This window comes from Muntiacus reevesi, chromosome 1 (assembly GCF_963930625.1).
Source record: "Muntiacus reevesi chromosome 1, mMunRee1.1, whole genome shotgun sequence".
Taxonomy (NCBI): Eukaryota; Metazoa; Chordata; class Mammalia; order Artiodactyla; family Cervidae; genus Muntiacus; species Muntiacus reevesi.
In genome coordinates, this window is record NC_089249.1 from 249426763 (window position 1) to 249443157 (window position 16395).

At 42.5% G+C, this 16395-nt stretch overlaps 1 protein-coding gene across 3 annotated transcripts in view; it reads right to left on the bottom strand.

Annotated features, from left to right (window-relative positions):
• ATP10B (ATPase phospholipid transporting 10B (putative)) overlaps positions 1 to 16395 on the bottom strand; it is a 123365-nt gene that overhangs the window by 23004 nt on the left and 83966 nt on the right. For all 3 annotated transcript variants that reach the window (XM_065936437.1, XM_065936421.1, XM_065936428.1), the window contains 4 exons: positions 15256 to 15440; positions 8424 to 8745; positions 6076 to 6152; positions 4644 to 4769 (listed from right to left, as the gene is read on the bottom strand). In XM_065936437.1, coding sequence (XP_065792509.1) covers positions 4644 to 4769; positions 6076 to 6152; positions 8424 to 8745; positions 15256 to 15440 — 710 coding nt within the window. The remainder of the gene's footprint in view (positions 1 to 4643; positions 4770 to 6075; positions 6153 to 8423; positions 8746 to 15255; positions 15441 to 16395) is intronic.

Below are 16395 nucleotides of genomic sequence, written 5' to 3' on the forward strand. Positions count from 1 at the left end.
CTCAACATCACTAGTTACTAAAGAAATGCAAGTCAAAACCATAATAAGGTATCACCTTATAGCAGTGACTGAGCAACTTCATTTTCATTTCATAGCAGTCAGAATGGCCATCATAAAAAAGTCTACAAACAATAAATGCTGGAGAGGGTGTGGAGAAAAGGGAACCTCCAACATTGTTGGTGAGAATATAAATCAGTACAATTGTTATGGGGAACAGTATGGAGGTTCCTTAAAAAACTAAAAATAGACCTTACTGTATGATGCAGCAATCCAACTCCTGGGTATACATCCAGAGAAAATAACTTGAAAAGATACATGCACTGAATATTCATTGCAGCACTATTTACAATAGCCAAGACAAGGAAGCAACCTTAATGTCCATCAATAGATGAATGGATATAGAAGATGAGGTATGTATATACAATGGAATGTTTCCTCAGCCATAAAAACAATGGTATAATACCATTTGTGGCAACATGAACCTAGAGAAAATCATACTAAGTAAAGTCAGAGAGAAAGATAAATATCATATAGTAGTATCACTTATATGTGGAACCTAAAAAAAATGATACAAATGAACTTATTTACAAAAGAGAAATAGACTTATGGATTTTGGAAACAAATGAAAGGTTATCAAAGGGGAAAGGTGGGGGTAGTTTGGGATTAACATCTACACTCTATATAAAATCCATAATCAACAAGGACCTACTGTATAGCACAGGGAACTCTGCTCAATAGTCAGTAATATATACTAGAAAATTTGGGAAGGAGTAGATAGGATATATGCATATGTCTGAATCACTGTTGTACAACAGAAAGTAATGACATAAATTTACATTTATAAACATAATTTAAAATTGTAAACATTATAAATCAACTATACTCTAAAAATTAAAAAGAAATAATCATATAAAAAACTGAAGCTGAATTAAGTCTAAAAATAAAAAAATACAAGATTTCTGACCTTTGGTCTTGGACTTTTACCACCACATCATTTTACTGCTCCACCAGGGATTTTCAGTTAGAGACATATGTCTCTAAAAGTATCCCCTTTACCACTGGTAAAGACATGGGTTCGATCCCTGGGTTGGGAAGATCCCTTGGAGTGAGAAATGGCAGCCCACTCCAGTATTCTTGCCTGGGAAATCCCACGGACAGAGGAGCCTGGCGGGCTACAGTCCTTGGGGTCACAAAGAGTCCAACACGACTGAGCGCACGTGCCCGTCTGCACAATACACCAGCGCTACTACCGTGCTGTTCACGGACCTGTGTTGCCCAGGAATGTCTGTTACTGGTCATGATAAAAAATTGAAAGCTTTTAGAAACCTATATAAGCAATCTGACAGAGTAGTTCATGCATGTTGAATGTAATAAACAATTTGAACCTGTTTAAAAAGATAATTGGCATCTTATCCCAGGTTACAGGTGTGACCAAACTCCTCCCATTATGGCTCCTGATCACACTCTCATACTTCCTTTATAACTTCCTTACTGCCTTGTGTTTTTTACTGAAAGTCACTTACACTTGGTTTTGGAATTAGATATAACATACGTTATAAAATGAAGAGTAAACTTCCTGAAATATTTCCTGTAAGGACTCAGGTTGTCAAACGTCTCCTCCTTGGTTGGGGAATGGAGTAACTCATAGTTGAATCTTCTCTTTCAGGCAATAGCTTAAATGCTATTTACTTCTGGATTGATTAGGTCAAAGTCTTCTGGCAATATGTTCATGGTACCCTGATCTTCCTCTAGGGGAGATGCACCAAGAAAATGTTTTAAAAGTTTTCATTTCTTTCCCCCAGTCCCAGTGCTTGTCAGGCCCTAAGGCTTGTCAGGCTTGTCTGTGCTTGTCATACGGATCACCCAGGGATCTTTCTGACAATGCAGATTCCAAGGTAGTGGGTGGGCCTGGAGTGCAGCCCAAGGATCCCATTTCTAACAAGCATCAATATGATGCTAATGCTGCTGATCCAAGAACCACATTTTGAGAAGATTTATTGAAACCATTCTGCACAAGTCCAGCCATAAATAAAGTGTTACTGGGACACAGTCACAGTGGTTCACTTGCATATTGTCTACAGCAGCTAGAGTGGAGCTGAGTTGGTGTGACAGAGTGACAGAGGCTGTACTTCCACAAAGCAGAAAATATTGATGATTAGACCCTTGGTAGAAACAGTTTGCTAAGCCCCGATTTAGACCATACCCGTCATGAGAGCAGGGAACATGTCTGTTTAGATGTCTGCTCCATGTCCAATGCCTGATACTGTTCCCGAGACAGCAGCTGTTCAATAATTATCTGAGTAAACGAATTACATCTTGGTGGTTCTATTGTCCTAACACCCAACCTGGAGTTTGAACATCAAAGTATGTTTCCTACCCCCACAGGCCATGTTAGGACCTTGCTTGGTTCTACCTGCTCTGCCTGGCTGAAATCTCTGCACCTCGAGGGGAGAGAACTGAACTCTGTGATGTCAGATGGCATGGCTGAGATTGGGTGCCTGCTTTTCCTCCCAAGAAGCTACAGTGCATAATTAATTCATTGTTCACATTTCAGAGCAGGCAGGGTTTTAATCCCCTCTGAAATTGGTTTCGGATGTGGAAGTCATAGTCCTCCACCCTCTAATTGCAAAGGGGAGATAATTCGGCATCGGTATTGAAATTTTGAGCACGGCATCGGGCTGGAAATAAATATCATTTAAGCTTTGAAAGCATGGCTGGCTGGAAACGTTTCCTTTTCTATTTCACAAATTTAATGCAAAGAAGTTGTGCTTATTCAAAAGAATGATTCTTTTGGAGACAAGGAGAAAAAAAAAACATTAAATGGGGGCATTTTAAATTCTAAATAAGCAGTCTTTCAAGTCAGATAGAGACTTGTTTGCATAGACTTGTTGAAATCATGGTGCCATCCAGTTTCTCAAATTTACATTATTAGTTGTCATGCTGCTTATTTACATATACATTGAACTCTGCACAGAAATGCTTATTCCTGAGTCAGGGTAACTATGATGGTGCCTGAAAGCAGGCCTGGGAGAACAGATATATGCCATTTTGTAACTTCTATTGGCCTGATATGTTTCCCTTCCATCACTCTGGTCTTAATCCTCCCCTTTTCCTTATGCAAACAGGATTCTATTTGGAGTCTCCTGGGGATTATTTAAAGGTCCCTGAACTGGATAATGGGAAACACAGGCCCTGTTCCCTCACTTAGTAAGGCAGTGCTCTGGCTTCTTCTCATGCCCATTGTTAATCAAATGCTTTGCAAACAACAACCTCTGGGAGTTTTAATACCTCAGTTGATGTGTGCCTGATTTGGGCCCTTATCAACAAGACAGAAATACACGTCTTTTAGAGAAACAATAATAGCTCATAATGACTATTTATATAGTGCTACATGCTACCTAAAGCTCTGATGATAAAGCCTCTTGATAATGCTGAGGACAGCAAGAGTCCTAGTCTCCCTGCATTACTGATGAGGGAATCAAGGCTGAGAGAAGTTAAGTAACTATTTCAAGTTCACACAGGATATTAGAGTCAGGCCAGACTAAAGCCCAGATGATCACTGTACTCTTAAGTATTTTTGCAAATTGATATTTTTTAAAAAAAATTATTTTTGGCTGTACTGCTCAGTATGTGGGATCTCAGTTCCTTGATCAGGGACTGAACCCATGTTCTCTGCATTGGAAGTGCAGAGTTTTAATCACTGGACCACTAAGAAAATTACAAGTCCTGGCTGGGAAGGCTGGCAATGCTGAAGTGATATGTAGGGTCTTGGGTGGAAGCCCAGGATTCCAGTCCTAAACCTTTCTCTTCACTCTCCCAAGAGGCAGAATGGGGCTCTTGCATTCGTCTGTCTCTATCTGGGGAGGAAACCTAAGGTACAAGACACACTAGCTGATCTTCAAATCCTTGCAGTCAGAAAACAAAGCTCAATTATGGAGTCCCTCTGAGAGTTACAACAGCAGTACCAATGGTAAAAAAGAATGGCTAATTTTAGAGGGTGATCACTACATGCCAATCACTTTCTACACAAGCTGTCATTTTATCTTCATAGCAAGTATATGAGAAAGCTACTATTACCATCCCTATTTTTCAGACGGGGAAACAAATGTATGAAGCCATTACCTAATACAGGAACCTCTATTTGAATCAAATCTGATCTGACTCCAGAGTCCATGCTTGGAACTACTCACAGTACTGCCTATATGCCACATGCTTTCCAGACAGCATTGCTAGTCTTCACAATAACCTCACCGAATAGTACTAGCCCCATTTTATCAAAGAAGAAATTGAGGCCCAGAGAACTGAATTGTCTTGCCAAAGGTTCCCTGGTGGCTCAGATGGTAAAGTGTCTGCCTGCAATGCAGGAGACCTGGGTTCGATCCTTGGGTCGGGAAGATCTCCAGGAGAATGAAATGGCAAGCCACTCCAGTGCTCTTGCCTGGAAAATCCCATGGATGGAGGGGCCTGGTAGTTCTCAGTTCATGGGGTTGCAGAGAGTCGAACACGACTTCGTAAGTACAAGGTCACTGAGCTGGTAAGGGACAGTTGCAGGATTCAAAATCCAGGTCAGCCCTGACTCGTTCCCTTATGCTGAGATGCTTTGTCTGCCTGGGTGGGAGGGAGGTTGCAGCCGGACTACTTACCACGTTCTTGTAGAAATAGTATACCACCATCCTGGCCAGGCGCGAGTAACACCAGTGGCCATGCACAAGCAGCAGCTTCTTGAGGTGTCTGAAGCGGGAGATGGCGAAGTCGCTGGACATGACAGCCTGAGAGGCAGAGCAGACATATCAGCTTCCATCCACGGCTGCTAATGGACCAAAGAGGCTCCCCTGAGGGTGGCGCTCTGTTCTAAGGTCTGCAGTAGGTAAGGCCTGAAAGACCCTTTGTCACATACAACACGCTTGAGTGACTTTTTAGACTCTGACACCCCACCCTCTCCTTTGGGAAATCCGGATCTCACTAGAATCCAAGGAGGGTGGTCAGAAGAGGCCAGGGGTCTGGTCTGGCTCTTCCCCTCCTTTCACTTATCCAACAAGCATTTCCTGTGAACCAGTGTGTGTTGAGCACCATGCTAGGCATGTGATGGTTGCCTAGAGACTGGGGGCTTCTGTGCAAATTATCCTCAAACCTCTCAATACCCTTGGCCACCTCCCGAGACAGGCCTTCCACCCATCTCAGGTGGAGCTGCTGGGTGGATAGCTGCCCCTTTCTGCAGAGCCAAAATGTGTCTTCTGCCCTTGGGATGACTCAGAACTAGGCCCAGTTCATATTGCTTTTCAGAGTAGGAGGTTTGGATATGCCTGGTTATAAATCCTAGTCAGAGTCTTGGTCGAGGTGTTTAACCTCTCTCAGTCTCAGTTTCCTCATCAGAAAAAAGTGAAATAACAATCCCTAACACACAGGGTGGTAGTGACTACTGAAACTGGGATAATAAATGTGAAGTGCAAATAGAGTGCTGGCCTATGATAGAGACTCAAAAAGTGACAGTGTTCGTTCCTCCTCACCAAAAAATTTAGGTAACACCTAATGTCTGCGCTGGTGGTGGGAACACACACAGTTGTTAATGGTTAAGAACTACAAAGTGGGGTCTGTCTTAATGGGGAACACAGCAGCTCAAGTTAGGATGCTTGTCCCAGGCTGGATTTTAAGTAATTTTGGTAGAAGCGATGTGTAGGTCCATCTAGCCTTCACAACTAAAATGGCAATTGAAAATTGTTTTCCAGTTGTTCACAAAGGGTGTTGTAACCTTGATGTGGGTGGGGAGGAAGGAAACATGGAATCAGGGGGAAACTTAGTTTTTCCTGAATGGCTGGGTACTATTTGGCTTTAGAATACAGGTATAGTTGGCTGTCTGTAAAAAGCCAAGCATCCTTTGATCCCTATTCTGAAAGACTGGCCACTAGGGATGCGGTGATAGAGGTTATATATAGGCAGGGAAGTCCCCTGCTTCTCAGATGATAATTCTGCAAAGCTCTTTAGGAGTTCCTCCAGCTCTGAGGGGGAATTCCTTAATTCACCAATAAGGATAAAGGAGAGTAAGAAAGTAACAAGAAGAGTTGAAGGAAATGATACCTGCATGCCTTCCTGTCCAGATATTCCAATCCCAATATCAGCAGCCTGAATCATGCTTACATCATTTGCTCCATCACCTGAAAGGAGAGTAGTCATGAGATCCTGGTCCAACTGTTGTGAGACAATGAGAAGTTTTATATAAGTGACTCTAGATTGTCTCCATTTGCACATAATTGAATCCTTTTAATGTTGCTTTGAATAGTCCTCTGGAAAAGCCATTGCTACAGTCACTTAGCCTAAGAGATGTCTTTTTTTCTTTGGACAAGAAGCCCTACTTTTCTTTTATTATTCAACAAATACATACACACACATGCCACCTTTTATACCAGCATTGTCAAATGGATTTCTGTGTGATAGAAATGTCCTGTTCTTTACTCTCCAATTTGAAAACCATTACCCTCCTATGAACACTGAAATGTGGCTGGTGAATTTCTGTTTAATTTGAAGTGTAATGTTAAATAGCCACATATAGCAGGTGGCAACCATTTTGGACAGCACAGTTCTATAAACAGTGAGATCTTTTTCACAAGCCTGGCTTTTTCCAATGCCTTATCCTTCAGACCAAAGCTAAGCAAACCTTTTCTGTAAAGGGCCAAATAATAAATATTTTAGGCCTTGTGGGCCAAGATGCAATATTGAACAACTGTTCTTTCTGAATGACAAATAGATTTTTACACATTTTACCAGTAAAAACACAAAATCCATTCTTAGCATCTCTGCAGAAATATGCAGTGGGTTGGATTCAGCCTGAGGGCCACAATTTGTGACTGAAATGACTTCCTTTCTCTCCTGGCCCCACCTGTAATATATGATATTACAAAGAATATGCAATTGGGGGAGAGAATTTTCTCCTAATTGTCTGGCAACAAAATTTATTAATCTTAAAAATGTTGTCACTGTAACTAGTTGTTACTCTTCTAATGATTTTTTCCTTGGTAGCATAGCAATGCATAGTTTTCATCTTCCCTGTGGCAGAACAAATCTACCCTTTAACCTCTCCTGTTGGCAAGCCAGGGGAAGTAGAGGTGTGGAATCCTATTTTTCGCCCTGCTGGTTTTGTTTCTGCTGCGGTGGCACTGAAGCCAGCCCTTTACTTCAGGGAGTTGATCCTGGGCTATTGCCTTAAACGTGTCTGCAGCTTTCAAGAGGACAGTTTAGGGAATAAAATTAGGGTGCAGTTGGTAAAATTTTGCTCCCTGTATTCTTTCTGCCAACCCCCTCCTTTTTTTCTCCTGGTTTTGAACTGCTTTTACCTGAAGACCAAGAGGGAAGAAAAACAAAAACCAACCCCCTACTCCCGCTAAAAAACAAAAAACCAAGAACAATGTAAAGTAGGTCTCTTATTTGAAATGCCAGGAAAGAAAATTTCTTTCCATATCTGTGTAGGAGTAAGAAAACCTGAACCATCTATAAGAATGTCCCTAAATGAAAGCAATGTTTACCATATGTTTGGTATGCGCTGAGTACAGGATGGAATTAAGTAAGACTGATATTGTCCCTCCATTCAAGGAACTCCTGGTCTCCTGGGCAGCCCATCACCAAGTCATAACAGTGCTGTGGAGCCAGCAGAGTGTACAGTAAAGGAACATTGGCCTGATTAGAGGAGGTTTTACAAAAGGAAATGGCTTGAGCAAAGGCCAGGAGGTGAGAGAGAATGGGGATCCTGGAGAATGGTAAGCAGCTTCCTAAGGCTGGAACACAGAGTGCTGAATGTTGGTGGGAGGGAGGTGGCTGGAGAAATGGACTCCAGATCAAAAGATTCTTATCATCCAGGTTTGGATGTTTCTGGAAGGTTTGAAGTAAGGACAGTTTTAATTTCTCTGCTTCAACCACGACTAAAATTTAATCTCCTATAAGGAATTTTTCATCAACCTACAAGCCCCCATTTATTCAGGGTATGCTTTATGTGGAGTCTTGTATTTAGAAATGAATGTATATACATTCATTTAAATGTGGGGCAGGCTCCACTTTTAAAATCTCCCCACTAGCCATCAACACTCAGCAGAATATCAAGTCCATAGACACCTGAGGTGCATGGTATTAGGACTGAAGGGGACACGGTCTGCGTCCCAGAATTGAGGGAGCCTGAGTGTATATGGATCTACCTGGGTGTTCTGAACTTGGCTTTGGCCTCCATCCAAGTGCTGACATTTCCTTAGCAGAGAACTCAGGTTCGCTCTCCCACCATGCTTAGCCTCTGCTTGCTCTGCCGGCTGTCACGTCCTGACTGTGACTTTGACGGTGCCCTCAGCCTGGGCTCCCTGACTGTGACCCCTGACCTCCGGGCTCTGGTCCAGGTGGCATGTCAGAGTGGCCTTGCCCAGCCCGCCCCTCTCCACGCCGGGTACCTATGGAGAGGGTCGTGACTCCCAGCCTGCCCCGCACCAGCTTGACCAACATGCTCTTCTGCAGCGGGGTGGCGCGGCAGCACAGGACAGAGCGGCAATACCGGCTCAGCTCCAGAAATTTCTCCTCCAGCTTCCCCTGGAAAATGGCACTCAGCGTCTTCCCATCGATGACCAGCCCAACATCGGGCGCTGCAGCTCCTGAGGTCGGGGCTGGTGTCGCAGAAGGCAGGCAGAACCCAGAGAACTTGCGGTCTGGCTTCAGAGGTCCGTGAAATTGCTTTACCTCTTCCAGTGCCAAGTTGAGGATGGAGTCACAGGTTTCCTATAAAGAGTATAAAGGGCACAATAATCAATTTGGTGTTAGTAAGCAACACTGGAAACGTAGGTTTAAAGCCTCACCTCATCCTCTGGTAAAAGAGTTATAAAACTCTACTACCACAGAGATGACCTGGGAATCACTCTCTGATTTTGACATTTCTCTGCAGTATTTCAAACAGCGTCAGAGCAAGAATAATTTGGAACCACATTAATGGCCCAAAGAGAGAGCGAGCTTGGGAATGAGAGTGAAGATAGCTCAGTAAGATGGGGACTGATACAGGGATGATAGCGTTTATAAATGATACTGATGAGATGGTAAATGACGACAATGTGTTAGGCTGGTACTGTGCTTTCCATTTCTTACAAGTCATTTCCCTTCTCCTTTGTTCCTCAGAACATACCTGTGTGGTAGGTAGGGTGGGTATTACCGACTTTAGCTTAGGGATGAGGAAATTGAAACTGAAATCCTTAGTAAGTTGCCTAAAGTCACCCAATTTAGTAGTGGAGGCTGATCATTATGATTCAACTTGTGGCTTTGTAATTGAAAAAATACATTGTGTACTTTATCATTAGTACAAATGTATTGGTCACACTGGTTGAAATTCACCACGAACATGAGTCTTACTGGTTTAAATAAACTTCTTATTTTTTCTGATGTTTATCTTGAAACATGGGGAAGAAGCTATTTCCTCTTATCAATTCTTCTCTATTACTTTTGAATATATCAAGGATAAAGACAGATTTGGATCTAAATATATCCTTAATACCTCTTTCACTTATGTAAACATCACTTTTAAATAAAGATAGAGAAAAGTTGTGGAAGTCAGCTGGAATACCAATTTTAATTGCATTGTTTCGTTCACAGGGTCTTTATTTAGCAGTGTTCTCTTATCTGTGGCAAGAAATGGTATTTCATTTATTGCACTGCTGAAAAATTCTTCTAAAAAGAAATCTAAAAAATTTCAGTCTATTTAAATGAACTTATTAAATAAATAACAGTATAGGTAGTATATGGATTTAGGCAAAAATTGTGACGCTTGTTCTGAAATGGCAAGTTTGAAGACCATTGATCTAGGAGCTGCTAAGACTACTTGGAATCATTCTTTCTGAAGTGAGTAGAACTGCAGTTCATTATTCTGGAGCCTTCCTTTAGGGGATGCTAAACTGAGACTGCAAGCAATAGGGTGTGCATGGGACCCAGAGGGGCCACAAGAAGTAGGTCAGGAGTAGGTGATTACAACTGAAGCACTTCTCTGGGAAAGAGAGCAAAGTAGTCCTTGCTGGAAGCTAGGGTTAGCACAATTTATATACAGGCGTACCTTGGAGATATTGTGGATTTGGTTCTAGACTATTGCAATAAAGTGAGTCACATGAATTTTTTGGTTTCCTAGGCCATATAAAAGTTATGTTTATATTGCAGTCTATTAAGCATACACTAACATTATGTCTAAAAAAGTGTACAGGTATGTATAGAATGAATGTTGTGTCAGCAGGCATGAAAGCAAAATTAATCTCATTGTACATCTCCATCAGAGCTCTTGGGTGACCAGGTGCATTGTCAATGAGTGGTAATATTTTGAAAGCAATCTTTTTTTTTTTTTTCCTCCTAAGCAGTAGATCTCAATAGCAGGCTTAAAATAATCAATAAACCATGTTGTCCACAGATGTGCTATCATCTAGTCTTTGTCATCCCCTTTATGGAGCACAGGGAGGGTAGATCTAACATAATTTTTAAGGATTCTATCACTTTTCAAATGGTAAGTGAGCACTGGGTTCAACTTAAAGTCAGGAGACGTGTTAGTCACCCGTAAGAGAGTCAGCCTGTTCTTTGAAGCCAGGCATTGAGTTCTCTCTAACTAGAGTCCTAGACAGCACATTTTCCCAATATACGGCTGTTCTGTCTACATTGAAAACCTGCTCTTTAGTGTAGCCATGTTCATTAATGATCTTAGCTGAATCATTGGGATAACTTGCTGCAGCTTCTACATCCGTGCTCAGTGCTCCACCTTGTACTTTTACATGATGAAGATGACTTCTCTCCTTAAACCTCATGAACCAACCACTGCTAGCTTCAGATTTTTCTTCTGCAGCTTTTTCACCTCTCTCAGCCTTCAGAGAATTGAAGAAAGTTAAAGCCTTGCTCTAGCTTAGGCTTTGGCTTAAGGCAATGTTGTGGCTGGCTTGATCTCTCCAGATCACAAAAACTTTCTCTTTATCAGCGATAAGGCTGTTTCTCTTTCTTATCATTTGTGTGTTCACTGGTGTAGCACTTTTAATTTCCTTCAAGAACTTTTCCTTTGCATTCAGAACTTAGCTGTTTGACACAAGAGGCCTAGTTTTTGGTCTCTCTTGGCTTTCCTCATGCCTTCTTCACTAACCTTAATCAGTTTTAGCGTTTGGTTTAAAGCTAGAGATGTACAACTTTTCCTCTCACTTAAACACTTGGAGGCCACTGGAAGGTTATTAACTGGCCTAATTTCAATACTGTTGTGTTTTAGGGAACAAGGAGGCTTGAAGAGAGGGGGAGAGATGGGGAACAGTTGGATGGTGGAGCACTCAGAACACACACAACATTTATTGATTAAGTTCACCCTCTTATATGGGCATAGTTTGTGGCACCCTAAAACAGCAAGATCACTGATCACATATCACCATGACAAATACAATAATAATGAAAGAGCTTGAAGTACTGTGACAATTACTAAAATGTGACACAGAGACCCAAAGTGACCAGATGCTTTTGGAAAGAAGGCATTAACAGACTTTCTCAATTCCATGAAACTTCAATTTGTAAAAAACACAGTATTTGTGAAGTGTAATAAAATGAGGTATGCCTATAAATTCCTCCAACATATGACTGCAGCAAGTCATTGGAAATAGAAGCTTCAAAATAAAATCTCTGAATGTACTTCCTTCAAATTGTCTATATAATAATCACAATGGTTACCATTCACTTAACATTTAGTATCTGTCAGGTTTGGTGACATGCAGCCTCTAAGATGGTTCTCAATGATCCCTATACCTTCTGATAGTCAGGTCCTTCTTTGTGTAATCTCCAACCCTTGATTGTCATTATGACTAATATTTCCTTTCTAATGAAGCAAATTTTGCAAAAGTGATGGGATGTCACTTCCCAGGTCAGTCTATCAAAAGACTGTGGCTACACTTTGACACTCTTTCCCATTCTCTCTCTTGAATGGCTTACCCTGGGGGAACCAGCTGGCATGTTGTGAAGCATCTCGATGGAGAGGCTCCCATGGAGAGGAACTGAAGCCTACTCACAATCATGTCCATGAACTTGGAAGGAGGAGGACTCCCCATCCCTAAATGACCCATCCCACTGAGCCTTTAGATGAGCTCACATCCCTGACTGCAACCTCAAGAGAGACCCTGAACCAGAGGTACCCAGGTAAGCGCTCCTAGACTCCTAACTCATAAAAACTGTGGGATAATAAGTATCCACTGTTTTTAGCTACTAAGTTTAGGGGTAATTTGTTAACTCAGAAATCCTGTTTTAATAACTATATTTCTTCTATGATCTTATTTAATCCTCCCAATAACCTGTGAAATAAAACTTTTTAATTCCCCATCTTACAGATGAGAAGACTGAAGTTTGGTGAAGTACGGTATCTGGACCATAATAAGTCTTCAATATATGTTGTTAGTTATAATAATAATAATAGTTGCTATTACTAGTTCCTATCTAACATTATGGGTTCCTCTGGTCGCTCGGTGGTAAAGAATCTGCCTGCCAGTGCAGGAGACACAAGTTTGATCCCTCGGTCGAGAAGATCCTCTGGAGAAGGGAATGGCAACCACTCGATTATTCTTGCCTGGAGAATTCCATGGACAGAGGAGTCTGGTGGGCTACAGCCCATGGGGATCACAAAAGAGTTGGATGCAGCTGAGTGACTAAGCAACAACATCTAATACTATCTAGTCCCTTCTAAAATTCCTTGACAGATCAACACTTCCAGTGATGGGTTGGTAATTCTCTCATTTTATGGATGAGAACCCTGAAGTTTGCCAACAAAGGTCCATCTGGTCAAGGCTATGGTTTTTCCAGTGGTCATGTATGGATGTGAGAGTTGGACTGTGAAGAAAGCTGAGTGCGGAAAAATTGATGCTTTTGAACTGTGGTGTTGGAGAAGACTCTTGAGAGTTCCTTGGACTGCAAGGAGATCCTACCAGTCCATCCTGAAGGAGATAAGTCCTGGGTGTTCACTGGAAGGACTGATGCTGAAGCTGAAACTCCAATACTCTGGCCACCTCATGCGAAGAGTTGACTCATTGGAAAAGACCCTGATGCTTGGAGGGTTTGGGGGCAGGAGGAGAAGGGGATGACAGAGGATGAGATGGCTAGGTGGCATCACTCACTTGATGGGCATGAGTTTAAGTAAACTCCAGGAGTTTGTGATGGACAGGGAGGCCTGGCGTGCTGCGATTCATGGGGTCGCAAAGAGTTGGACATGACTGAGTGACTGAACTGACTGACCCTGAAGTTTAGAAAGGCCTCATAACTTGCTTATAGCTTTAAGATACATAACAAAGAAACAATAGTCCTAAATCAATGTATATAGAATCAAACAGTTTAAAACCATTCGAAAAAATACCTACTGAATATGTAAGTACATTAAACTGGGATTTAAATTAGTCTGATTTAGAATGAATTTCCCCCATTTCTGTCTTAACATATCTCTGTTGTTCAGTCACAAGTTGTGTCTAACTCTTTGTGACCCCATGGACTGCAGCACGCCAGGCTTTCCTGTCTTTCGCTATCTCCTGGAGTTTGCTCAAACTCATGTCCTTTGAGTCAGTGATGCTGACTCTGTGCTATCTCTGTACCCACTACTTTTTCAACAGGATGAGAAAGCCTAATCTTTCAGGTTTAGTGCGCCCAGGGGTGTGGGCAGTGCTCAATATTTAGGTACCATCTTGGAGAGTCATGGACATCTTTAAAATGGTTGATAGTGATTGAGTTCAACTTGGGTGTGACCTGCTGTTTCTTGGGAACTTTGGCTAATTAATCAACAAACATCCTCAGCTTCTTACAGGAAGGCATTGCATTTAACAGAATCCACAGAAAACCACTCCACCTTCCTCAGGAGGACTCATAGGCTTGTTGATGTCCACCTCCTGGAAGTGAAATGATCATTGCAAATGGGATTGCCATTGCAAGCTGGGCAGGCAGACATCCACACTGTTACAGGGATCAAGCACTCAAGCGAGATGCAAATTACTTTCTTTCTTAAGCATAATATTAATGCCAAGATTTCCCTGAGTTTATTTTCATCTTGAAAATTCACTGGGGTTTCATCTAATCATAGCATAGTCTGCACCTGACAAGAAAGTAAATTATTTTCCTAATTCATCTTTAGTTCACTTTAGGGTCTCTGGCATTTCTTATTAGGATACACCACTTCTTTAAAAAAAAAAAAATCATGGATTCTTCATTGAATGAAAACGAAACTGAAACTTGTAAGCATCTGTTTTGGGTCCAGATCCGCCTCAGGCAAAAGCGAAGGAGTGAGATTCCATCATCCTTCCTGCGTCTCTCTCTGTGCTGTTCTTCCCATCTCACATCTTCCTCCCTCTCTCCATCCTTCTCCCCCTGGAATGTTCTAGGTCTCCAGTGCCCTCCACCCACCACCCCCACAACCCAGTGTCTTTCTTGTTTCAACTCCACATCTAATCCAATACTGCTCCCTTTGATAGGGGCAACTGACTCAACACCTACTTCCCATATTCATCAGCCAAGGAGCTAGTGAAATTTTACTTTCTTCAGTTTGCATCATGAACATAGGTTTTTTTTTCCTCCTAAACAGAAAAACCATTGCAACTTTCAATACACTTCTTTAGACTTTATACAGCCCTCTTTCTCCAAACATTGTTCTCAGCCACTCACAACCTATTAAGGCTGAAAACTGCAGTTTTTGAACTTGGCTTATCTCTCTCTCCCATTGCATCAAAGCATACTGGTCTTGTGTACTGCTCTCTTCAGATTTCATTCTGTGGCAGCCAGTTTGATACTACAAATTGGAGCTGAAATTTTAAACTCAGAACCATGTCAATTTAGTTATGGTTTTTCAGTGGATGAGTTAATCCAAAGTATAAGAAACTAACAACTGAGATTCTGTGAGCAGACAGTCTGCAATAATGCAAATAGCACTGGCCTGACCAGAGAAGGGCATTCTAGACTTAGTCTGTCTATCAGAAATGACAAGGTGGCCCTGGGGAGATGACTCAGCAACTCTGTAGTCCTCAGTTTCTCATATATAGAATGGGGAGACTGGGCGAAGGGCAGGATTCGAGAGAGCCACACCTTGCTACTATGTTTTGTTAGATGTAGTATAAATAGACCAGTAAACCAAGTGTGGAGATGAAGCAGAGGACCAGGACTGCGTGAGGGCCAAGAGATTTGGGGTGGTGCTGCCCCTGGGTACCCGTAACCCTGTCTCCCGTTGGCCTAGGTGCTGCTCTGCACTTGGACATCTGGGGTCTACTTTGGTCTCACCTGACTTTCTGTGTTAATGGAGTAAACGGTGTCTGTCTGGTCTAAGAGTCTGCAGGCATAGGCGATGTTGACCGCAGTCTCCTGCTTATCTCCAGTTAAGACCCAGAGCTGGATCCCAGCCTCCCGCAGAGCAGCGATGGTGTCTGGAACACCTTCCTGCAGCCGGTCTTCAATCCCAGTGGCTCCTGGAGTGAGCAAAGACAGCATAGCTCACATTTATGTTGGAAAAAGGAGCTGCTTAATCTCCCCAAAGCCCTGTCAAACCAGGCAGTGATTATTGATTATCTCCATGTTCTAGGCTGTGCTAAGCACACAGGATACAGCAGTAACAAGAGACACAGCTGGTCCACATCCTCTCTGCGTTTAAAGGCCTGTTGAATAAGGATTTATAACCGAGTGATGGGAGGAGAGAAGCCCAGCGTGCCAGGCAACCATATACCCAGAGACTTGAACTTCATCTAGAAGGTCAGGGAAGGCCTTGCTGAGGAAGAAAAACAAGTGAAAGTGTCAGTCTTTCTGTTGTGTCTGACTCTTGGTGACCTCATGGACTGTAGCCCACCAGTCTCCTCTGTCCATGGGATTCTCCAGGCAAGAATACTGGAGTGGGTGGCCATTCTGTTCTCCAAAGGATCTTCCTGACCCAGATTCTCCTGCATTGCAGGCAGATTCTTTACTGTTTGAGCCACCAGGAAAGTTGGAAGTGCCGTTCAATCTCAGAGCTGGAAGATAAACCCTAAAGGTGGGGAAGAAGGAGAATTCCAGGCAGAGAGAGCAGCATGGGTGAAGGTCTAGAGGTCAGAGTAGAAGATGACACATAAAGAGAGGCAGAGTTGGGTGAGAGATGAGGCAGGAGGGGAGGTGCTGGGTCATGTAGAGCCCGTCAGGGCGTGAAGGGATTTGGCATTTACTTGGTAGCAAATTAAAGGGAGTTAAGTTGGAGAGTGATGGACAGTTCTGAATTTTAAGAAGATCATTCTAGAGACTGGATTGGAGGGTGGAGGAAGCAGGATGAGGTTCAAGGCTAAGAGTCAGAGGAAAGCTGGTGTGGTTGGAGCGGCATAGCAGCAAGAGGAGTGGAAAGACATGGGGACACTGGTCTTTCCTCTGCAAGTGCTCACCCTAGAATTAATAGAGTTGGGT